The sequence below is a fragment of the Narcine bancroftii genome, chromosome 1 (assembly GCF_036971445.1).
Source record: "Narcine bancroftii isolate sNarBan1 chromosome 1, sNarBan1.hap1, whole genome shotgun sequence".
In the NCBI taxonomy this organism is placed as follows: domain Eukaryota; kingdom Metazoa; phylum Chordata; class Chondrichthyes; order Torpediniformes; family Narcinidae; genus Narcine; species Narcine bancroftii.
In genome coordinates, this window is record NC_091469.1 from 234876264 (window position 1) to 234900978 (window position 24715).

At 44.7% G+C, this 24715-nt stretch overlaps 1 protein-coding gene across 1 annotated transcript in view; it reads left to right on the forward strand.

Annotated features, from left to right (window-relative positions):
* LOC138740413 (E3 ubiquitin-protein ligase MARCHF3-like) overlaps positions 1–24432 on the forward strand; it is an 80307-nt gene extending 55875 nt beyond the window's left edge. Inside the window, exons 2-5 of the mRNA XM_069893010.1 lie at positions 3549–3788; positions 6436–6640; positions 22039–22248; positions 22779–24432. Coding sequence (XP_069749111.1) covers positions 3601–3788; positions 6436–6640; positions 22039–22248; positions 22779–22937 — 762 coding nt within the window. The 5' untranslated portion in view covers positions 3549–3600 and the 3' untranslated portion in view covers positions 22938–24432. The remainder of the gene's footprint in view (positions 1–3548; positions 3789–6435; positions 6641–22038; positions 22249–22778) is intronic.
* Positions 24433–24715: the final 283 nt, after the last annotated feature.

The following is a 24715-nucleotide window of genomic DNA, read 5'->3' on the forward strand; positions in this document are numbered from 1 at the left end:
AGGCAAAGATACAGAACTGGTGTTTCGGGCTTGAGCCCTTCATTAAAGTGTGACAAAATGCCGGCAGATGTCTGATCGGGGGGGGGGGGGGGGGGGGGGGGGGGTGGGGGGGGAGGAGGAGAAAAGGGTGACAAAAGCAGGAGATGATAAGTGGAGAAAGGAGGGAGGGGGGATGACTGGGTGGATGGGTGGAGGAACTGGAAAGGCAGGAAAAGGGGGGAGGGGAAAGTAAAGTCAATGTTCATACCATGTGGCTGGAGGATGCCCAGACAGAAAATAAGGTGTTGTTCCTCCAATCTGCAGGTGGTCACGGTACACAAGGCCATGATTCCTCCTGTCTGCTTCCTCCACGATTTCCTCGTGCACTCATCCCTCCCCACCCATCGCATGCCCGGCACCTTCCCCTGTCCTCACAGGAGGTGTAATACTTGCGGCCACATCTCCTCCCTCACCACGATCCGGGACCCTAAACAGGCTTTTACGTGAAGCAACACTTCACTTGTACATCCAGACGACTTATTTACTGCACCCTTTGTGGCCTTCTCTACATTGGAGAGACCGGTTGCAGATTGGGAGATCGCTTCACTCAGCACCTCCGCTCCATTCGCAACCGCAGCGACCTCCCAGTGGCCAACCATTTCAGTTCTGAATCTCACTCCCGTGCTCATGCCTGCCCAAGGCCTTGTGTACTATCCCAACCAATCCACATGCACATTGGAGGAAAAACACCTTATTTTCCATCTGGGCACCCTCCAGCCGCATGGCATGAACATCGACTTTGCTGGTTTCCATTAACCTGCTCGCCTTTTCTTTCCCCTCCCTGTTCCAGTTCCTCTACCCACCCAGCCATCTTCCCTCCCCCTCATTGCTGCTGTCCCCTCCCTCCTTTTTCTACCTATCTCCTGCCTTTGATACCCCCCTTTCTTCCACCCCCCCCACACCCCACTCTCTTGTTCCTCATTCCATTTGTTCATTGGTGTAAGTGCACTGAATTTAACAATGCAGGATGACGCGTGGTTTTTGTTTGACCATTATGCCAGTGCCACTCTCTAAGAGCTAGTGTCTTGTGCTCTGTCCTGTATGCCAACATTTTATTCTTATGGTCACTTTAGGACTCTCTTCAAAGTTTATGTACCCCATTCCCTGTGAAACAGTCAAGTTTCTTCCATGCTTCTCTCCCACTGACTACATAAAAAAAGCACAAAAAAATTATTTCAGTCCGTGACCTCCCGTCCCGAATGTGCCGTGGCCTCCCATTGAGAATGGCCGCTCAATAACCAAACTTTTTTAGTTACCAATTATTTACTCTGTTGTTTTTATGAAACGAATTATGAATCCTGCTCATTGATTTCTTACATGAAATCCTCCTTACCTTTAAATGCTCTCGCACTTATTCGTAAATACACTATGCTTTTCTTCTTGCAGATTCACTGGTCCATGAAAATTGTTTTTCACTCTTTACATAATTTGATCTCATGTGTCAGAATTCTTTAAAGTTTCTCTGCTCTGATTTGAAATAAAATCAATTTAATTCATCTTTCCATGTACTTCTGCTGCTTGGCATGATTTGTTTCAAACTTTTCTGTACCCACTCCTTGCTTGGGATATTTATTCTGATGTAAAACCGCAGAAACCAACTTCAGCATTCTAATGCCCCTTAAATATTGATTGGTACCCATTAGCCATGACTTTTTCCAAGCTTCAAACCAACTATAAAGCAGAAAAAACTGGAGCAAAACCAATTCCTCTGAACTTTTCTGCTGTTTAATAAGATCATGCTTGATCCTTTTGACTTCAACACCACTTTCTTGTTCTCCCCAAGCCTCTTTGGACTCCATTGTAGTACAAGTACCTGGCAGTTCTTGCATGTACTCAAATGACTCTGTTTCACAGCTCAAGGTGTCACGATCTCATCAGGGAAAAAAAAAATTCTCATGTTCATCTTCAATGAGCAACCCCTTAATCTGAAAAAATGGTGCTCTAGTTCCTCTCAGCATGTATCCAGTCAGTCCCCTTCAGACTCTAATGTTTTGCAATACCCTTAATTTACCTATTCTTGATAGCTTTTTGAGTTGAGGCAATGCCACTGCTAGGCAAGTTGCTACTTCACAACTCAGACTTGGTTCTGATCATAACCTTTAGGCCTATCTTTGTGGAGGTTGTGTGTTCTCCCTGAGACCCACTTGTGAAATACTTCAGTTTCCTGCTACTGATAAATATGTGGGTTGCTAGGTTAATTGTATATGTGGGAAAATCTGAAGGGGTAGTTGAGTGATAGCAAATGGGAATGTGGACTTGGGTAAGATTGGAGTGCAGATGGGTGCTTGATTGATTGATTGACGATTGGCACAGGCTTGACGTGCACCCGTGTATTTCTTATCACTCAATGACTGAGAATTCCAAAGACTCGCAGTCCTTTGGAAGAAGTTCCTCCTCCCCTCAGTCTCAAAAGGTTGATCACTTTATCCTCAATACCCCCACTGGGGAGGTGTCCCCACAGTCCTACTTTTCAATAAGATGACAGTAAAACCCCAGGTATCTGGCAACTATAGGAATTGTTTCATGCCGGTTAAGTGAAATTTCCGGTTGCTTGAGATTGCATGGATTGGTGAACTAACCATTCGGTTTTGTTTTTAACCTATTGTGCACAATTTTTGTTTTGCCAGTTGCTTGAGGCTGCCGGTTACTTGAATTCTGGATGATGGGGATTTTACTATATTGTTTTCTATTCCATGAAGTAGAGGCCCAACCCCTTCCTATAAATTAACCAAATGAATGTTCTTTTCAATTGCCCCATTGCAGATATATCCTAGCCTAAACACCAAAACTGCACATAGTATTCCTGGTGCATCCTGTGAAGTTGCATCAGAAATTTGAAACTTCAATGCTTCATTTTCCAGACATGCCTGGTTTCCACTTCTGATAAGAAGCAGTAGGCATTCAGCCCCTTCAGCCTGTTCTCCTCCCCAGGACACTGTGATCTTTCTCCTTGGCACCATTTTCCATCGTTCTTCTATGACCCTCAATTTTCATGGTGCTCAGAAAGTTATGGGCCACTGTTTTAAATGATCAAGCTTCCACATCTATCGAGTGTGGAGAACTCCAAAGATTTACCAGCCGCTGGAGAATTTTCTGCTTCTCTCCATCTTAAATGGCTGGCATCCTCGGCCAGGGGAAATGTCCTCTCTTGCATCTAGCCTGCTAAGTTGCTTAAGAATGTAATAAGTTTCCATTAAGACTCCCTCTCATTTAACTGCACCAAATACTATTCCTTATTGACTTGATCTGCCTTCACCCGGCAAATCAGCCAACCCTAGACCTGTCCAGTGAACCTGCTCTCCCTCAAGTACATCTTTTTATAGGTAAGGAGACCAAAACTGTACCCAGTGCTCCAGGTGCAACAGTACTGAAAGATCATCAAGCTGAAATATTCAGTTTCTTTTGGAAGGTGCAGCATTTTCAGTTGTTAAGAATTTGAAGTTATCTCCAGGCAGTGGTGTCCCCAGAGATGAATAATTTAAAATTTACTTTTCCCCACTTTCTTCCAGGTGGAAACATGAATGTTCTGCCCACTAACTGATGGATTAATTACCTGCTGCCATGACAGCCAACCATCATAATGGCCTGCCTGATGTCCTTCCAGACTGCGCTGGCTTGGCTCCTTTAGTAAAATCAGTGGATGTTTCTGGAAGTGCCACAAATGAACAACCACAGTATGTGATGCAAGTCTCGGCGAAGGACAAGCAACTGCTGTTACCAACGGTGATCAAGACACTGAGCACACACTGGTACAAAAAATGTTTTCAATCAGATCATTTGTGACATTTAATGTCTAGTCTGTTCCAATCCCTATTTTATCTCTGCGATCTGGTTATACAGAGTGAATCTTTATCTCCTGCATCATATAAATTATCGGTTGGATTGCTGGCCTTGTACAGTACAACTCCATTAATCCAGCACACTCAGGTCTTTGGTGCTAGATGGGAGAAATTTATGGACCTCCAGATGTTTTTCCCTTTTGACACCAAATTAAAAGTTGGGCACTCCATGTTGGGGAACAAGGCTCGTATGAGTTTCAAGGAGGGTGGGGAAACATTACCCAGTGAGCCACGTGCCAAATTTACACTGTGCTGTGGACAGTAGGCCATTCTTCAAGATTCAACGCACAAATGCCTGGAGGAACACAACCAGACAGCAACCATGGAAGGCAGGAATAGATAGTCGATGTTTTGGGTCAGGAATCGTGAGAAATGGGCTGACACTGAATAAAAGAATGGGGCAGGGTGGTAGATGGGAACTCGTTGCCAGGTGATGGATGAATCAAGGTGCCAGGGGAAGCAAAACTAAGAGGTGATAGGAAGTGGAAGAAGAGTGAGGAAGGAAGATGTGGATTACTTTGGATATGACAAGGTTCTTCAGGATGTCATCTTCACACAACCATCAAATTCAAACCTGAAAAATACATTTCCAATTATGTCCATTCTGTGGCAAGAAAATCTCTATTCTGAGAGAGATCCATTTAATTCTGAAGTACATTAGTTTTTGTTTAAACATGCAATATTAAAAAAAAAGGCAGTGCTTCCAGGAGAGTGGGGAGCAGAGACATAGCGAGAACCCCATGGGGTCCTACCACCCATTCCTACTGCTGGCTGCTCCGTCCAGGCTTTATACAGCCTGTTAAAGGAGCCAACAGTGTTTTATTTAAAGTCCTGTGTCCACTGGGTCTGTGGCCAAAATGGTGGCGGCTGTGTTCACAGCAGTCTTGAGGGGTTGCAGACCCCAGGAGGGCAGCAGATTGGTATAGGGCACCAGTAACGGAGAGGGCACCCCCCCCCCACCCAATTGAGAAGCAGAGGAGACTACCCTAGGGATGGTGACCATGGTGGAGGACCAGCGAGGGGCTCTGCAACTGAAAGACCCAGGCAGCGAGCTGTTGGCTGCTTGTGGGCAATGAATCCACACAGGCTGTGGGCTACCAGCAGCTTGGGCTCGAAGCACTTGTTCCAGGCTGTGGACTGATGGAGACTGGCTCATTGGAACCGGGATTCGAGAGGACGCTGAGGGCAAGAAGGACTCTCAAATGTCCTTGGGTGCTGAAGGCTTTCTCATTGTTTCAGAGGTTTGGATCTGGGCTTGGGTTGCCAAAATGGTTTAAACTAAACTGGAGTCTTGTGCGGCTACAGAGGCTGTGGGAGCGCTGGATGTGAACCCACGAGCACGCGATAAATCGGCGAGGGACTCAATTTTGCTTGTCTTTCTCTGACTGTAACAGGCACCGGGCAATGCTAATAGTGAATCTTTGTCTGCTTTCTGGCAGACTAAAGGCAATTTTGTATAATATTACATTTCTGTTTTATTACATGACTATAAATAGTATCTGATCTGAAATGGTTACCAACTTTTATTTATACAGATATTATTGCAACCAGTGTAAGTAAACCCAATATGTGTTCCAACCTTGCTGTGATTCTCATTTTCTTGCTTTGAAGAGAACTTTGTACATATGAAATAAATGGCTGTTTTGCAGCAGTTGCATGTTACCTGTGGAGGGATGAATTAGAGATGTATAAAATCCCAAGAGCGGCATGTTAATCTCCGCACAAGTAAAGGTTCCATTATTGTCACATAATACTACATTTAAAATATAACATACATGAAATTCTTACACTTTTGTCCTCCGTAAGGCGGAGAGAGTCGCCACTTTGTGCAGTGCCCCTCACAGAAACCTACAGCACCTGGTGTTCCAAGTTCTGACCAGGCCTGAGCTTACTTAGCTTCCGACTAGGAAGACATCTCTAATACTGCAGTGGATTGGTGAACTTTGATATCATGTGTCCTTGGTTCCAGGAGTGATTAATATAGTTTTCAGGAGGTCTCAACTACAAGCAATTTCATGTGGGATGCTTAGACCCAAAGGGAAAGGATTTAAATCTTTAGTCTGAGAAGAGTTAGGTCAATATGTTGGAAACTGAAAGGTGATGTATTTGGTGCATCAGTTTCTGTAATGGATCACTTATTTATAATCCCTGTTTCATAGGTTGACTTCCGGTCAACTTCTGTTTTAAATGTCAACATCCAAATTTATAATGGAACTTCCATATGTAAACTTGGAATTAAACTGTAGTGTTTTATGCAATTACTAGGTCCTTGTCGCTTTATCATGCGGCTACAGGATTTGAACTTCTGATATGTGGCATTAATGAAATAAGAAATCTGTTATCTGTATGTTTTCCTTCATGTCCATTATCTGCAAAAAAAATTGGTTTACTTTTTTGCAATATAGTTGCTTAATAAAGAATTTTTGAATATATGAGGAGAACTTTTGAGTACTTTAATTTGTTTGTGATGGTTTACTTAAACTGCCTGATATTAATGTAATTTCCATGAATTTATATTTAGTTTCAGGCATTGATGATGAACTCATTTCCTTTGCAGCACATTTAATGACCGGCCTATGTGTAGGATCTGTCATGAAGGCAGCAATCAGGAAGATCTGCTCTCCCCTTGTGAATGTACAGGAACTCTGGGAATGATTCATCAGAGCTGCTTAGAACACTGGCTTTCTTCTTCAAACACCAGTTACTGCGAACTCTGCCACTTTATGTTTTTGGTGGAACGAAAACCTAAGCCTTTCACAGAGGTCAGTCTTTCTTCTTTATCTACAGAAATTGATTTGAAAATGTGCTCTTGCTGTCCATCAATTGGTTCACAGATGGTGGACGGCTGCAGAGTAGCTTGGGCTCCAATTGCACAAGCGGCCAACTGTGAAAGTGCTTTCAAGACTCATTGTGCTGTCCGAGACCCATCTTTGGGAAGCTCCCGTGCTTTACTTGACATGGAACACGTTTCCTTTTGAGTATGGATATCCTTCATAAATAATGTGCAATATTTTCAAAAGTAGATTTTAATTTCCAATTAGTAAAAATGTATTTATTGTCTTACACATATGAACCAAAATTATTTCTTGCTGCAACCAAACAGCTACAAAAGACACCCCAACAACAATAAAATACATTAAATTTCCTAGTGTCCAAAAGATAATAAGTATAAAGAACAGATAGTTAAATATTCACTTATAGTTAGTGCAAGAAAAAAGGGTTTCCATTGCCTTTTAATAGTTGTTCCAGAGGCTGAGGTAGTATGGGGAGGTTCAAGAGCCTGATAGCCATTGGATACATCAAAACACAATCTGCTGGAAGAATTCACTGGGGTGAGCAACATCAGTAGCAGAAAAAAGAATGGTTGAAGTTTCAAGCCGGGACCCTGTATCATTCTTCTTCTCCCACTGATGCTGCTCGACCCAGTGAGTTCCTCTAGCACAGGGGTGTCAAACTCAAATTCATAGAGGGCCAAAATTAAAAACTTAGACTAAGTCGTGGGCCAAACTAAATATTTATTGAAAATTTTCAACAACATCTGCATGTTTTCTCTTCTTTCAACATATGTAATGTTAAACTTTTTCTTATTAAAATAAATGTTTAAGAATAGTTTTGGTTAAACTCTTTCCAGAAGAAGCATTAACAAATGAGAAATAAAATATTCAATAAATAGTATTTCTCTATAGCCTTTCTTTTTTTTTCTTTGGCTTGGCTTCGCGGACGAAGATTTATGGAGGGGGTAAAAAGTCCACGTCAGCTGCAGGCTCGTTTGTGGCTGACAAGTCCGATGCGGGACAGGCAGACACGGTTGCAGCGGTTGCAGGGGAAAATTGGTTGGTTGGGGTTGGATGTTGGGTTTTTCCTCCTTTGCCTTTTGTCAGTGAGGTGGGCTCTGCGGTCATCTTCAAAGGAGGTTGCTGCCCGCCGAACTGTGAGGCGCCAAGATGCACGGTTTGAGGCGTTATCAGCCCACTGGCGGTGGTCAATGTGGCAGGCACCAAGAGATTTCTTTAGGCAGTCCTTGTACCTTTTCTTTGGTGCACCTCTGTCACGGTGGCCAGTGGAGAGCTCGCCATATAACATGATCTTGGGAAGGCGATGGTCCTCCATTCTGGAGACGTGACCCATCCAGCGCAGCTGGATCTTCAGCAGCGTGGACTCAATGCTGTCGACCTCTGCCATCTCGAGTACTTCGACGTTAGGGATGAAAGCGCTCCAATGGATATTGAGGATGGAGCGGAGACAACGCTGGTGGAAGCGTTCTAGGAGCCGTAGGTGGTGCCGGTAGAGGACCCATGATTCGGAGCTGAACAGGAGTGTGGGTATGACAACGGCTCTGTATACGCTTATCTTTGTGAGGTTTTTCAGTTGGTTGTTTTTCCAGACTCTTTTGTGTAGTCTTCCAAAGGCGCTATTTGCCTTGGCGAGTCTGTTGTCTATCTCATTGTCGATCCTTGCATCTGATGAGATGGTGCAGCCGAGATAGGTAAACTGGTTGACCGTTTTGAGTTTTGTGTGCCCGATGGAGATGTGGGGGGGCTGGTAGTCATGGTGGGGAGCTGGCTGATGGAGGACCTCAGTTTTCTTCAGGCTGACTTCCAGGCCAAACATTTTGGCAGTTTCCGCAAAGCAGGACGTCAAGCGCTGAAGAGCTGGCTCTGAATGGGCAACTAAAGCGGCATCATCTGCAAAGAGTAGTTCACGGACAAGTTTCTCTTGTGTCTTGGTGTGAGCTTGCAGGCGCCTCAGATTGAAGAGACTGCCATCCGTGCGGTACCGGATGTAAACAGCGTCTTCATTGTTGAGGTCTTTCATGGCTTGGTTCAGCATCATGCTGAAGAAGATTGAAAAGAGGGTTGGTGCGAGAACACAGCCTTGCTTCACGCCATTGTTAATGGAGAAGGGTTCAGAGAGCTCATTGCTGTATCTGACCCGACCTTGTTGGTTTTCGTGCAGTTGGATAATCATGTTGAGGAACTTTGGGGGACATCCGATGCGCTCTAGTATTTGCCAAAGCCCTTTCCTGCTCACGGTGTCGAAGGCTTTGGTGAGGTCAACAAAGGTGATGTAGAGTCCTTTGTTTTGTTCTCTGCACTTTTCTTGGAGCTGTCTGAGGGCAAAGACCATGTCAGTGGTTCCTCTGTTTGCGCGAAAGCCGCACTGTGATTCTGGGAGAATATTCTCGGCGACACTAGGTATTATTCTATTTAGTAGAATCCTAGTGAAGATTTTGCCTGCAATGGAGAGCAACGTGATTCCCCTGTAGTTTGAGCAGTCTGATTTCTCGCCTTTGTTTTTGTACAGGGTGATGATGGTGGCATCACGAAGATCCTGAGGCAGTTTACCTTGGTCCCAACAAAGCCTGAAAAACTCATGCAGTTTGGCATGCAGAGTTTTGCCGCCAGCCTTCCAGACTTCTGTGGGGATTCCATCCATACCTGCTGCTTTGCCACTTTTCGGTTGTTCGATTGCCTTATATGTCTCATCCAGGGTGGGAACCTCATCCAGCTCTAGCCTTAGGGGCTGTTGAGGGAGCTGGAGCAGGGCGGAATCTTGGACTGAGCGGTTGGCACTGAAAAGAGATTGGAAGTGTTCTGACCATCGGTTGAGGATGGAGATCTTGTCGCTGAGGAGGACTTTGCCGTCTGAGCTGCGCAGCGGGCTTTGGACTTGGGGTGAGGGGCCGTACACAGCCTTTAGAGCCTCGTAGAAACCCCTGAAGTCGCCAATGTCCGCGCTGAGCTGTGTTCGTTTGGCGAGGCTAGTCCACCACTCATTTTGGATCTCCCGGAGTTTGCGCTGAAGATGGCTGCATGCGCGACGGAAGGCTTGGTTCTTCTCTGGACAGGACGGCTTTGTAAGGTGAGCCTGGTGGGCAGCTCGCTTCTTTGCCAGCAGCTCCTGGATTTCCTGGCTGTTTTCGTCAAACCAGTCCTTGTTTTTCCTGGAGGAGAAGCCCAGTACCTCTTCAGTGGATTGCAGTATGGTAGTCTTCAACTGATCCCAGAGGGTTTCAGGAGACGGGTCCGTGAGGCGGGTTGCAGCGTCGAGCTTTGCTTTGAGGTTTGCCTGGAAGTTTCCTCTCGCTTCGTCTGACTGCAGGTTTCCAACATTGAACCTCTTTCTGGGGGCTTTATTGTTCCTGGGCTTTGGCTTGAAGTGAAGGTTGAGCTTGCAGCGAACCAGCCGGTGGTCAGTGTGGCATTCCGCGCTAGGCATGACCCTGGTGTGGAGCACATCTTGTTTGTCACTTTCTCGCACCAGGATGTAGTCCAGGAGGTGCCAGTGTTTGGATTGGGGATGCATCCAGGTGGTCTTAAGGCTGTCCCTCTGCTGAAAAAGGGTGTTTGTAATGACCAGTCGCTGTTCTGCGCAGAGCTCCAACAGGAGGCGCCCATTGTCGTTGCACTTGCCGACGCCATGCTTGCCCAGGATTCCTGGCCAGGTTTCTGAGTCTTTGCCGACACGAGCGTTGAAGTCACCCAGGATGACAACCTTGTCGGCTGTAGGGGTACATTGGATGAGGTTGCGCAGGTCGGTGTAGAACTTGTTCTTTTCTGCTGGTTCCGCCTGGAGGGTTGGAGCATAGACACTGATGAGGGTGATGTGACGCTTGTTTTGAAGTGGGAGTCGCATGGACATGATTCGGTCCGAGAGGCCTGTCGGAAGGTTTTCGAGTTTGGAGGCAATGAAGCTCTTGACCATGAAGCCTACACCAGATAGGCGTCGTTCATCCGAAGGCTTTCCAGACCAGTAGAGTGTGTAGCCCGCGCCGCGTTCTTGGAGGCTGCCTACATCTGCCAGGCGGACTTCACTGAGAGCGGCTATGTCGATGTCAAGTCTGAGGAGTTCATGTGCAATGAGGGCAGACCGACGTTCAGGTCGGTGGCTGTCAGCCTTGTCTAGCATGGTTCTGATGTTCCAGCATGCTAGCTTGAGTTTGTGAGCATCTTTTGAGGGGGAGGACGTGGAGGGGGAGGACGTGGAGGGGGAGGACGTGGAGGGGGAGGACGTGGAGGGGGAGGACGTGGACCTGTCCTCAGGCCTGCGCAAAGGAGCTTTTAGGTGGAGTGCAGTGCGCGCAGTACTGGCCCCACCCTTTACACCCATGGTTCGTGTGCCGTGGCCAAGCAAGCTGGGACGTGGCAGCGAGGTCCTTGGGTCGTAGGTTTTATATCGGAGTGGCCTTCTCCTATGCAGGTTTCTTACCCGGGCTGGAGGGGCCTGCCTCCCCTCCTAGGTCGGTCCATACTGCCCGGACCTTTAAGCTCCTTTTATAGCCTTTAAGCTCCTTTTAAATGTATTTTTTTTCACAAGCCAACAAGTCAAAAAAAAAACAACATGCTTCAATGAAAATCCAATCTTTCAACTATGAACAGTCCAAAGTTAACCAAAGAAAATATTAATCCAAGCTTCGCTTGCTACACTGTAATTTACTCTGATGCACCTGGGTCTAAACCAGATACTTGGCATCTCTTCTTAGATGCAAGTTCATCAAACTTTAGGGTCAGAGTTTGCCTCCCACCTGTCTTGTAAGGTCCTGTTTTCTGTCTTTCGTTTGGCCATTTTTTGTAAGGGGTTTATTTCATGTGAGTTAGGCAACAGGTCGCAGATGGTAATGAAAATAAAGAGAGGAGGTGGGGGCGATTAGCGGGCTGACGGGCCAGCGCCAACGCATTTGCAAAGCATTCTAGGATTTGTAGTATTAGCTGTGCATGCGCTATACTGGCACGGGCCAGCTCTAATACATACTTGATATGATCTTGCGGGCCAAATATAATTATATCACGGGCCAAATTTGGCCCGTGATATAATTATATGTGGGCCTGAGTTTGACATGTGTGCTCTAGCAGATTGTGTTTAGCCTCAGGTTCCAGCCTCCTGTGTGTCCCTTGCGATTGGATAAAACTGTCCTTGAACCTAGAGATGCTGGACTTGAAGTTCAGATTTATTGTCAGACATGACTTCACATACAACCCTGACCTTTTTCCTGCAGAATTGTCCTTTACTGGTAATGCAAAAACAAATGGTACACAAGGGACTTTATCTGTATAGAAAGAATACAAAGAAAAATCCAAGTGCAAAAGTAAAAATCCCTCAACAAGTTTGTTTATGGTGGAGGGCTGACTTCTGGGCCTCTTCCTGAAGGGAACAGTGAGGAGAGGCTGTGACCAGGGTGATGAGGGTTATTCCTGTTGGCTGACCTCTTGAGGCAGTACTTCACATTGATGCCTTCGGTGGATGGGATGTCGGAGCTATGTTGAGCGAGGCTTTGTCTGCTTCTTTCTGCAGAACTACTTATTATGAAGAATGCTATTTACTAATGTTTAATGCTCACTACTGATAAGTTCCAACATTTTTTAGCTGAATTGTATTTCTTTTGAGACATAATATTCCCCTCTCCTAATGATAATCACACCCAGAAATTATCCAGGGCATAAAACCACCCTTCAACCACCCCACAGCCTCTCTTTATTCCAAACACACATAACGTTGTAGATAAATTTCTGTGTTGGGTGCTACCAGTTGCCCTAATAATGCACAGACAAAGACTGAGGGGAACGATAGGCTTTATTACACTAGAGATTGCGGACCCGGGTTAAGGCTAGGGAAAATGAGGAGAGGAAGAGGGGACTCGACCTTGATGGCCTGGGTCACAGGGGAGGAGTCCAGGGAGGAGTCTAGGAAAGGATGTCATCAGGAGGGGCGGGCCAGCCGGTACATACAACCATATCATTACATTCACCCCCTCTTTTAAAATATAGGTAATAAACATGAGAAAGAGAAAAAAAAACGGTTGGGGAGGGGGGAGGAGAAAGCTCCTTCAGACTAGAGGTTTAGTCGCACGGGCCTCCTTCTACCAGACCGCCGAGGGGCCGGTGTGTCCGATCGCTGCTCCTCCAGAGGTGGGGGGGGTCACTGCAGGAGAATCCGGGACAGGGACCAGTGGGGACGGGGTGCTGGCAGGGGACTCCTGAGGGAGTGAGTGGTCCGCTGCCACACTGGGGGTTGGCTCCTGGAGGTCCGGCGGAGAGACAGGTGGCTCAGACTCCAGGATTGTACTCCTGTGCAGTGCGATCGGGTCCACAGTTTGATCCGTGGCCGGCAGGGCCGTTTCGGCGTCTCCAACCCTCGTCAGATCTCAGATCGGTACAGTGTCCTCATGGTCATCAGGGTACCTCACGAACGCATATTGGGGGTTGGCATGAATGAGGTGCACCACTTCCACCAGTGGGTCCGTCTTATGGCCCCTGATGTGCTTCCATAGCAGGACTGGCCCTGGAGTTGCCAACCATGGAGGGATGGATGAACTGTTCGCCGATCTCCTGGGGAAAGCAAAGAGGCGTTCATGTAGGGTGGTATTAGTGGCGTAGAGAGCCTTGGGCAACACGTCCTGCCAGCAGGACACTAGCATGTTCTTTGACCTGAGGGTCAGGAGCACCGCCTTCCAGATGGTGGCATTCTCCCTTTCTACCTGGCCATTACCCCCTGGGGTTATAGCTGGTGGTCCTGCTGGTAGCTATGCCTCTTGCTAGAAGGTTCTGTCGCAGCTCCTCACTCATGAATGAGGACCCTCGGTTGCTGTGATTGAAGTTGGGGTACCCGAACAGGGTGAAGATGCTAAGCAGTGCCTTGATCACAGTCGACAAGGTCATATCCGGGCAGGGAAAAGCAAAGGGGAACCTGGAAAATTCGTCCACCACCATCAGGAAGTAGGCGTTCCTATTGGAGATTGGGAGGGGACCCTTGAAATTGACACTGAGTCGTTCAAAGGGGCATGTGGCCTTATTTAGGTGTGCCTTTTCTGGCCAGTAGAACTGCAGCATCTGGTCATGGACTGGACGCCCTCAATGGAGTACGTGAGGTTCTGACTCTTAATGAAGTGGTACAGCCTCGTGATTCTGGGGTGGCACAGATTATCATGTAGGGCCTGGAGACGGTTGAGATGCGCGCTGGCGCACATCCCCCGGGATAAGGCATCTGGGGGATCGATGAGTTTGCCTGGCTTGTACAAGATATCGTAGTCATAGGTGGACAACTTGATCCTCCACCTAAGAATCTTGTTGTTCTTAATTTTATATTAAACATGAAAGCCACTGTCCTCTGGTCTGTCAGCAGGGAAAATCTTTTGCCGGCTAGGTAGTGTCGCCAGTGGCGCACCGTCTCAATGATCGCTTGTGCCTCCTTCTCGACAGAGGAGTTCTGAGGTTCGGGGCCATGCAGGGTGCGGGAGAAAAACGCTACCGGCCTGCCTGCCTGGTTAAGTGTGGTGACCAGTGCAAAGTCGGAGGCATTGCTCTCCACCTAGAAGGGGATGGATTCATCCACAGCATGCATCGTGGCCTTTGCGATGTCTCCTCGGATCTGGTGAAACGCAACCTGGGCTTCCGCCGATAATGGGAAAGTTGTGGACTTAATCAGGGGGTGGGCTTTATCGGTGTAATTGGTCACCCATTGTGCATAGTAAGAAAACAGCCCCAGGCACCTCCTCAGCGCCTTTAGGGTGTTTGGGAATGGGAGCTCCATGAGGGAACGCATGCAGTCAGGGTCCAGGGCAATGACACCATGTGCCACAATGCATCCAAGAAGGGCCAGGCGATCTGTATTGAACACGCACTTGTTCTTGTTTTACATCAAGTTGAGGGACTTGGCCGTACTTAAGAACTTGGCGAGGTTAGTGTCGTGGTTCTGCTGGTCGTGGCCACAGATGGTGACATTGTCGAGATATGGGAATGTTGCCATCAGCTTGTGCTCCTCCACCATCCAGTCCATAACCTTCTGAAAAGCAGAGACATCGTTAGTCACTCCAAAAGGCACCCGCAGGAAGTGGAAAAGTTTGCGTTGGCCTCAAATCCCATGTAGATTTGATCGCTCGGTCGGAGGGGGGAGTTGGTGGTAAGCTGACTTGAGGTCAATGGTTGACCTTATTGACCAAGTCGGCTATCTGGGGTAGCGGGTATGGATCCAACTGGGTAAAGCGGTTGATGATTTGACTATAGTCGATCACTATCCGGGCTTGCCTGCCCCTCTGACCACAAGGACCTGCACCCTCCAGGGACTGGTGCTAGGGGCTATGATCCCCTCCGGCAGAAGTTGCTGAACCTCAGCCCATATGAACTGCATATCCTCAGTGCTGTAGCACCTACTCTTGGTTTGCAGTCCGTGGTGAGGTTCACGAATAATGACAGAGCAGGGTGGTGAGACTGCAAGACAGTGCTGGAGACTGGGTGCCTGGTTGGGGAGTGGGGTCCGAGAGCTGGGGGTTGTGAACAGTCAGCGGTGGTTGGGGGCCCCCGAACGCAATCGTCACACTCCTGAACTGACTCTGGAAGTCAAGGCCTAGGAGAATCGGCGCACAGAGCTGGGGCATGACCAACAATACAAAGTCATTGTAACAATCCCCCACCCCCCCCTTCACCGTTAGAGACGCTATATAGTATCCCCAGATACAAGTTTGTTGGTCCTTCGTCACCGATACCGATCCAGTCATTGGCCTGATGGGCAGGGAGAGTCTACGGACCACGTCGGGATGAACAAAGCTTTTGGTACTGCCACTGTCAAAGAGGCAGTGCATCTTGTGCCCATTCACCTCGAACCGCATCATGGAGTTCGTGATCGGGTGGGGGCTGGCTTGATCTAGGGTGATTGATGCCAATACAGGCATCTCGTCGTCGTTGGTGGGGAGGCCCGCCCACGATAGCGGCCTCCATGTTGACCACGCTACCCTCATCGGAGAAGAAGGAGGAAGTGGAGTCATGGTGGGGGGATGTAATGTCATCATAGGAATAGGCCGCGGCGTAGAGGTTGGGAGCAAGTAAAATGGTGTTCCCCTTACCGTGCATGCAGTCAGCACCGGAAGCTCCTCGGGCACGCACGTCGCACTGCTCTTGAACAGAGTTCTGGACCTGCAGACTTTCTGGTAATGGTCCTTCTTCCTGTAGCCCGAGCAGGTGGCTCCTTTCGTGGGGCAGAGGTGTCTCGAGTGCCTAGCCTGCCCGCAGAAGTTGCATCGTTGTGATGCTGGCGTCACTGGAGCAGTGGTCGGGTTGGTAACCCCCAATGCTGAGTCCCAGGATGGAGGCCCTCTTGGTGGAACGTACGTGGTAGGTCTGCTTCTGCCCACGATAGTCACCACGTGGCGCTGGGCCGAGTCTAGCGTCCTAACCAGGTTGATGGCCTTTTTTAGCGGGAGTTGATCCTCTTCGAGGAGACACTGTCGGATATAGTCCAACCTCAACCCTGACACACAGGCATCCCGGATCAGGTCTTCCATGCACTGGATCAACGATATCTTGGCTGTGGGGTTCCCCAGACAGTCTATTCCCAGTGTGACCAAGGATCAGATGAACTCCTCAGCAGTCTCACTAGGCTGTTGCTTTCTGAATGCCAGCAGGTAATGGGAGTAAACTTCGTTCACCCTTGGCTTACAGCGTCCGTAGCTCGGCCATGGCCTCGACGTAGGTCACGCTGCTCTGGATGGCCTGGTTGTCCCTCAGGCCAACTCTCTCCTGTAAGATCTTCAACTTCTTTTCCTCGGAATCGATCACTTCAGTGGCGGTGTCTAGGAAATTATTAAAAACGTTCACCCACTGTTCGAAGAGTACAGATGCACCCGGGACTTGGGGGTCTACTTCTAGCCGTTCAGGGCGCAGCAACTTCTCCATTACCAGAGACTTTCAAAATCTAGTGTAATAAATTGTTGGGCACTACCAGTTGCCCCAATAATACACAGGCAAAGACTGAGGGGAACAATAGGCTTTATTACACTAGAGATTGCTGGCCCGGGTTAAGGCTAGGGAAAATGAGGAGAGGAAGAGGAGACTCGACCTTGATGGCCTGGGTCACAGGGGAGGAGTCCAGGGAGGAGTCTCGGAAAGGATGTCATCAGGAGGGTGAACCAGCCGGTACATACAACCATATCATTACATTCTGCAAACTTATTATCATAATAGATTTATAAACAGGGGATAAAATGAGCCCATGATCGCAGCAAGGAAGACAACTATTTTGTTGTCGAGCATGTTGAAAGGAGATATGTGAAAACAAAGACGAAATATTGATCCTTTTCCTGACTTTCCCGACTTCTGTAAAGTTTGTGATTAAGGTGAATATTTTGAAGATTACTGATGTTGAAACTTCAGTTCAGGCAAAGCAGCCTTGATCTTTAAAACATGGAAATAACCTAGTATTCAAGGAATTGTTATCGTCCTTTGTGACAGGGTTGATAAACGTCACTATCTTTGCACTGTATTTTGTTACAACATAGACCAAATGGATTTCTGCATTCTGAAGGAAATTGCAAGTCAGTTGCATAAAGACCACAAAGGAGAATTAAGCTTGGGTAACTCTAATCTTCACAAGATTAAAGATTTGGCCCATCGAGTCTCCTCCGCTAATCCACCCTGAGCTAAACTCTTCTCACATCTAGTTCCAAATTCTGGCTTTTTCCCCATATCCCTTGATACCCTGACTAATTAGATACCTATCAATCTACCCCTTAAACTTCCCCAATGATCAGGCCTCCATAGTTGTATGTGGCATTGAGTTCCACAAATCCACGACCCCCTGGCTAAAGAAATTTCTCCTCACCTCAATTTTAAATGGGTACCTTCTAATTCTAAGACTGTGCCCTCTTGTCCTGGATTCACCCACCAAGGGAAACATCCTATTCATATCTACTCTGTCCAATCCTTCCAGCATTTCAAAATATTTTGATGAAATCTCTTCACTTCTTCAATACTCCAATGAATAAAGTCCAAGATCCGCTAAATATTCCTCATATGTTAACCCTTGAATTCCTGGAACCATCCTGGTAAATTTTTTCTGAACTCTCTCCAACATCATTACATCCCTTCTAAGATAAGTTCTCACCAGTGCCCCATGGATCCTCGTCAACACCGCCTATGCACGATTCCTCTTGAAACGAATGCCAACATAGCATTCGCTTTCTTTTCTGCTGATCCAACCAGGTGGTTAACCTTTAGGGAATCCTGTATGAGGGCCCCCAAGTCCCTTTGCACTTCCAAATTTTGAATTTTCTCCCCATCCAAATAATGATCTGCCTGTTTATTTCTTCTTCCAAAATGTACCACCGTATATTTCTCCATATTGTATCTCACCTGCCATTTCTCTGCCCCTTCTCCTAAACTGTCCAAGTCTCTCTGCATCCTTTCGGTTTCTTCAACACTTCCTACCCCACCACCTATCTTGGTGTCATCTGCAAACTTCACCACAAAACCATTCGGTCCATAATCTAAATCATCAATATACATTGTAAAAGACCCCTGCAGAACATTGCTAGTAATCGCCAACCAACCAGAACAGGATCCTTTCATTCCTGCCTGTCAGCCATGGTCCACCCCATCTAATATCTATCATAGTCTTGCTTTTTGACATGTCATAGTTTTATTCTGCTGGACATGACTGAAATCTGTATAAATGAGTGGATTAAATTAAAAAGGATTGGGTGTTGGATCTTCCTGAAATTCTGAAGAATTATTATGACTGAACTCTCTTGGTGATGGGATTAATTTTTGAACTAATTATTTAGGATTGGCTAAATAAACTAACCCCTCATTTACATTCTCCCTGATGATCACTGTGCTTGCTTACACTATTTAAGGACTGAGATGTATGGCCTGTTTCTGCGCTGCAAATGGTTATATATGTTGAGTTTTATTCTAGTCCTCTTTTCAATGAGAACTGCAGGTGAGTTAATCTGATGCTGGGACCTCAGCAAAGGATTGCAAGTGTTTGGATACCTGCTCTGTATTCCTCACTAAATGAGTTTCTAGTTCTTGCCAATAACAAATGAGGAAAAGGGAAGCAAAAAATATCAGACTCTTACTTTGATTCCAAGTCAGCAGTCCACATTGACTGCAAAATGAAAGCACTTAAAAACCTTTCATCACAAGAATACAGGGAGATCATTGTTAGAACAGTTAGTTGTTCATAGTAATTCTGTAATTTGATCTGGAATGAATTATTTTCCTTTTATCGATAGAAAGGAAAAGGAGACTTTCAGTCCATTGATGTTCTGTTGCTCCTTGTAGAGCATAGTTTTTGCCTTGTGTGCCACAGAAATTGGCCCATTGGTCGACCACATCTACATCACCCTTTTTGCTCATCATTCACAGCCTTCAAGCGAGTTTCACCCCTTTTCTTTTTCCTCAGTACCTCACAAATGCTTTTCGCACACAAATGTTTGAAAGTGACCATTTGGGTTTTTGTTATATTACATAGAACTTTTTGCTTGAAGTAAAAACTTGGAATACCAAAGTTAGGTATACTATTTATAACTAGAGAGACCTTGGGTAGATTTTAATGAAATTCTGGCCATGGCACGTCGAGAACGATGTCAAGGCCTTGACTACAAAGAGGTGGCGTGCTGCAAAACCCAAACCCGAGAGGAATTTATACACAGATTAAGTCATACTTTTCCATTGGGAATTGGAGAGGCCCTTGAAACATTTGCATAATATCAGCAGATTCTCTTCCCGTCACCTCACAATGGCAATGGCCACGATCTTGGCATTAGACTGATAAAACACCGCAGCATAGAAACGGACCCCTTGGCCAAACTATTATTCTGCCTAGTTCCATTGACTCGCACCTGGACCATAACCCTTCATGCCCCTCCCAAACATCTACCTCTTGAATGTTGAAATCGACCCATTCCTTTTTTTAAAAAAAATCTATATCTTTTGCTATTACAAATGACCCCATTACTTATTTTTCCTGATTTTCAATGACAACTTTTAAAAAAATATATTTTAAAAGACTCATTCAGACGATGACATCCACATGTGCTAGATGAGACAAATGAAATGCTTGATATATCAGTTGTGGAAGTGGCCATTAACTATAGAACAAAATGGTTTCTGGTTGGGTAAATCTACACTGGTTTGGTTCGAAGGTAACTCGCACATGCCTTTCAGTCAGAGATTCCTATTCCTCTCCAAGGAGTTCCACAAATAGATTAAGTGGATATTATAGTGTGGTACTGAGGAAGTAATGTACTATATATTTTAAATCTAGACCAAGACGCACGAAGGACAACTCCATTGGAATTTGTTTGGCTTTATGCCATATATTAGCATATTTTTTAAAACTTTAGACTTGCAGCACAGAAATAAGTCCTTCTGGCTCCTGAGTCTGTGCCATCCAAATACCGCAATTAACCCACAACCCTGGTGCATTACGAAGATGGGCTGGATTTATTTTCCTTGAAGTGAAGAATGCTGAGGGGGACCTGACAGATGTGTAAAAACAATGAGGGGATAGATAGTAGGAAACTTTTCCCCAGGACAATGTCACCCAAAATTAAAAGTAGTACAGTGGTTCCCCCCCCCCCCCCCCCCATCCATGGTTTCAATTTCCGCGGTTTCAGTTACCCGCAGTCAACCACGGTCCAAAAATACAGTACAGATAGTATTCAAATTGACTGACACGGTATTGCAAGTAACCCTTTTTTTAAATATTGTTATAATTGTTCTTTATTATTAGTTATTGTTGTTCATCTCTTATTTTGCCCAATTTATAAATAAAATGTTATAGTTGTATGTATAGGACAAAAACATAGTACTATATATAGGGTTTGGTACTGTCCACGTTTTGGGCATCCTCTGGGGAACATGTCTCCCACAGATAAGAGGGGACTACTGTATATTTACAATGAGGGGCAATAGGGTTAGAAGGTGTAAGTTTCATGCAAAGTATGACCAGAATGTTCTCTCTTTATAAGTAGAGGCAGGTAATCTCAAACCATTAAAGTAGGATCCAGACAAGCACTTGTATCACCAAGGCATTGGTAAATGAGATGAATGTAGCTGAATGCATTGCAGGTCAGTTTGGACACAGTAAACCTATTTCTGTCCTCTATGACTTAATAAAATTCATGATAAGCGGCCACTTGACCAAAGATGTCTTTGACATTTGACAATGACCTATTTAGCTTTATCTGACTTTCACAATATTTGGGTCTGTAATCGGCAGGTTGCAACTCTAATGCAAACCTGTTCTTTTTAAATGGGTTTCTGCCTTGACCGTTCTTGTTGGCAGAGTTCTGACTTTGTCCTCCAGGGTTAAAAATCTCAACTCTCTTTGATCATTCTATCAATTACTTGAAAGTTGGGCTTGCTTGCTTTTTATCCTTTCTGCCAAGGGAAATCAAACCTTCCCTTTTATTCTATGAAGGCCCTTTTTTTTGTATATTTCAGTTTAATCTCCCCTCCGCTTCCCATGTAGCAGATGTTCCATTACTGGCAATGTCCTCTGCTGAGCAATCACTTTGTTCCATAATGTGACCAGACGTGCAGTACCAAACTTGACCTATTAGTAACATTTACACTTCAAGTGTAACCTCTTAGCCCTCGTATATTATACTTCAGTTCACAGGGGAAAGCATCCCATGTGCCCGTCTAACTATCTTACTGATGTGTCCTATGACTTTGAAGAATCTTTGAACGCACACTCAAAGGTCACTCTATTCATTCACCCCGACAGATCCTCTGTGTCCTTCTTTGCCCGTCACCAAATTGCAGAACCTCACACTTGGATTAAAATCTATTTCCCTGCTTGACCTTTCACTCACTTCTTCAGCATTTAACCCACAGCCAATTTTCTGTATCATTTACAAAGTTCTTCATTTAGTCTAAATATTTCATTATAAACAAGACAGAGGGGTACTGATCCCTATGGATCCTAATGGAAACAGCTTTCCAGTCACAAAAGCCCTTACTAGGGAAAGATGCAATAGATAAATGTTCTTCAATGTAAGGATTAAAAGAACTGCTACTCTATTTCAGATGGGTATTTGATGATGATCAGCATAATTTTTCAAAAACATTCGCAAACTTTATGATGCAGAAAAGGTTTTTTTTTTAAATTCTACTTGGAGAACGTGTTTCCCTAGAATTCTGTGTAGAAAGTACATCATAGGATTTTCAATTTTCCAAGGACTCCCCACATCCAGCAAGGCAGATATTTAAATAAATTTAAGTATTAAACTGAGTGCCAATCTTGCACATTTTCAAGAGAGAGCCGATGGTTTTGCGAGGCTGTAAGTAAAATACAATTGAGACAATTAGAACATTTGTGTTTGAGAAAAGTAGAACTTTCACAAAATCATGTTTTTTGTTCCTTTTCTTGTTCATTACAGTGGTTGAGAAATCCAGGCCCACAACACGAGAAGCGGACCTTGTTTGGCGACATGTTGTGCTTTCTGTTTATAACTCCTCTTGCCACAGTCTCAGGGTGGTTATGTTTAAGAGGTGCAGTTGACCATCTACACTTTAGCAGCCGCTTAGAAGCTATTGGACTCATTGCCTTAACTGTTGCCCTCTTTACTATTTATCTCTTTTGGACTCTAGTAAGTATAATTTAATTATTGTACATTTTTGATTATAAATTCACCAACACAGGGGAGACATTATTAGCTATAATTATTATATTCCTCTGCCAAACACATAATGAAGTAACAGGTTAACCAATGAGGTTTTCTATTGATTGAAAAATTTTCCTTGAAACAACATTTCCTGCACTGTTCCTCTCAGTTGTTGCATGATGAATACAAGGACCATCTTGAACCATTGCTTATATTTACTTAATCCTTGGTGTAAGACGAAAACAGATACAGTAAAACCCCTGTTAATTGGAATTCAGGCAACCAGCAGCCTCAAACAACTGACAAAGATTAAAAATATGGGTTTAAAAGAGAAAGCATCCCATTCAACCATTACTATTGAATTAACTATTTACATTTCCAACCACCCTAATGGGAATTGAACTCTTGCCAATGGACCAAAGTGATATATGGGACTAGAGTGTGTGTTAGGGATGCTTTTGCTATCCCCTGTTATTGTGCTGTGGGAAATGCACTAACTGTTTTTTTTAAATCAGGTTTCATTCCGTTACCACTGTCGATTATATAATGAGTGGCGTCGAACCAATCAAACAGTAATATTGTTGATCCCAAAAGCATCAGATGCACCATTGACTCAACAACTGCTGCTTGGCCTTCATCCACTGGAAAAGAACTCAAAAGAGACAATTGTGTAACCTCTACAATTCTGGATTTAAAATTGAGCTGTAGCCAAAGATTTGTTTAGTGTGTAATTTCACAATTTCTAAGCAAAAAAAAAGTCACTTATTTTCTTTCCAGCATCATGCTTAATGATAAAATGCTTTTTTTTAAATGAAGAATTTTAATTCACTTAATTTTACCAGGTACAGCAAGTTGGTTCCAATCAAGCATTTTCTGTGGTAGTGAAGATTTAATAATACAATGCTGGGAGATATCAGCTTAAATCCTGAAGTACAGCAGTTCTCGGGCATCCCCCCCCCCCCACCATCAACTAAGTTTTATAATGGGTAGGCCATGTCGCACTGAAATGAGGAGAAATGTCTTCAGGGTGCAGGCCTCCACCCTGGGAGGCTGTTATTTTCATTCAAAATACAGCCAATGGCTTTCTGAACATTACTAAGGAATGTGGGACCAGTGCAAGAAAATGTCACAAAGTAAATGGTTCCCTTTTCCTCCCTTGCAGACCAAGTGTTCACAGCTGACCCTCACCCCCAGTACTTTACTTACAGGTGCACTGCCAGTATATAGCTTTGAAGCACTCAATGGCTTGGTTTCACACTACTGAATTTAAGCTATGGGCGCCACAACCAAAGCTCTTATTGCCCAGTGATGGATTAATGCTGTTGACTTTTTTAAATGACATGAAAATCTATCAACGTACCAGAGGTGTAATTTTCATCACCATGGATGTGAACATTTGCTACCAACTCACTTTAGATATGAAACCTGCTAATTGAAAAAGAAATTAACGTCCTTAATTGGATTATCATCCTTGGCTATTGTGAATTTAACGTAATATTCTAGAAGCTGTAATGTTGCATCATTCTTGTCTTGTTCATAAAATGTTTAGAAATTATTTTTTTGAACTCAGTCCATAATTTATCTTATAATGCAGAGAGGTGCAATTGATTTGGTCATACATTAACGATTTAAGAAATTCCCTTAATCTTCAACACTTATATCCCTATTCAGTTTGACTGCTAAATATGTTATTTTCACAAGCTGCATTACCAGCAGATTTTATTTTTTAACATTGAAGAATAGTTCTTTATGTAAAATATGCAAGGACTGAATTGATTGATGTTCCTAATTTTTGATAAGCGCATAATTGTTTCTTATTTATGCTGAAGTGCAAATTTTTAATATTTATTCAACTAATAGAAACAAAACCCAATGCATTTGGTTTTCCATCAGTCGTCCTGATCTGCCTTTGGGTTTGCATAAAACTATGAATTTGATTCAAAAGTACAACGTAGTCGAGATTTATTTTTTCCCCTCGAGCTATTCATTTTCAAAAAGAGTAAGTTGACTTGAACTGAAGCAAATGTTAATTGCTGGTGGCAAAATTCAGCCTGTGGTCATTGTAATTCCAAACTTCATTTTTCAAATTTGTTACCTTCAGAATCACTCACTGGAATGTCAAATTATTGTCCAGAGTCTAAGTATTAATAAAGGTGGACCAAACATTAATGACAGGCAATGCAGTGAATTTTATTTCAACATGATTTGATTCTCCACCGACAGATTCCAAATTTCACAAAACAAGAGGAAGTTATTTTTCCTACCTCTAGGAAAGTATATGTGAAGTGAAGCTAGAACATACCATGATACATCAGATGTCAAGCTTGGGTACAAAACTATTTCCACTTTAATCTTTTAATGAACTTCATTTTTTAGGTGCCAAAATGGAGGATTAAGAAAAATAGGATTTTCTTAGCAATCTTCCCAAAAGTGAATCAAATGTGTGATCATA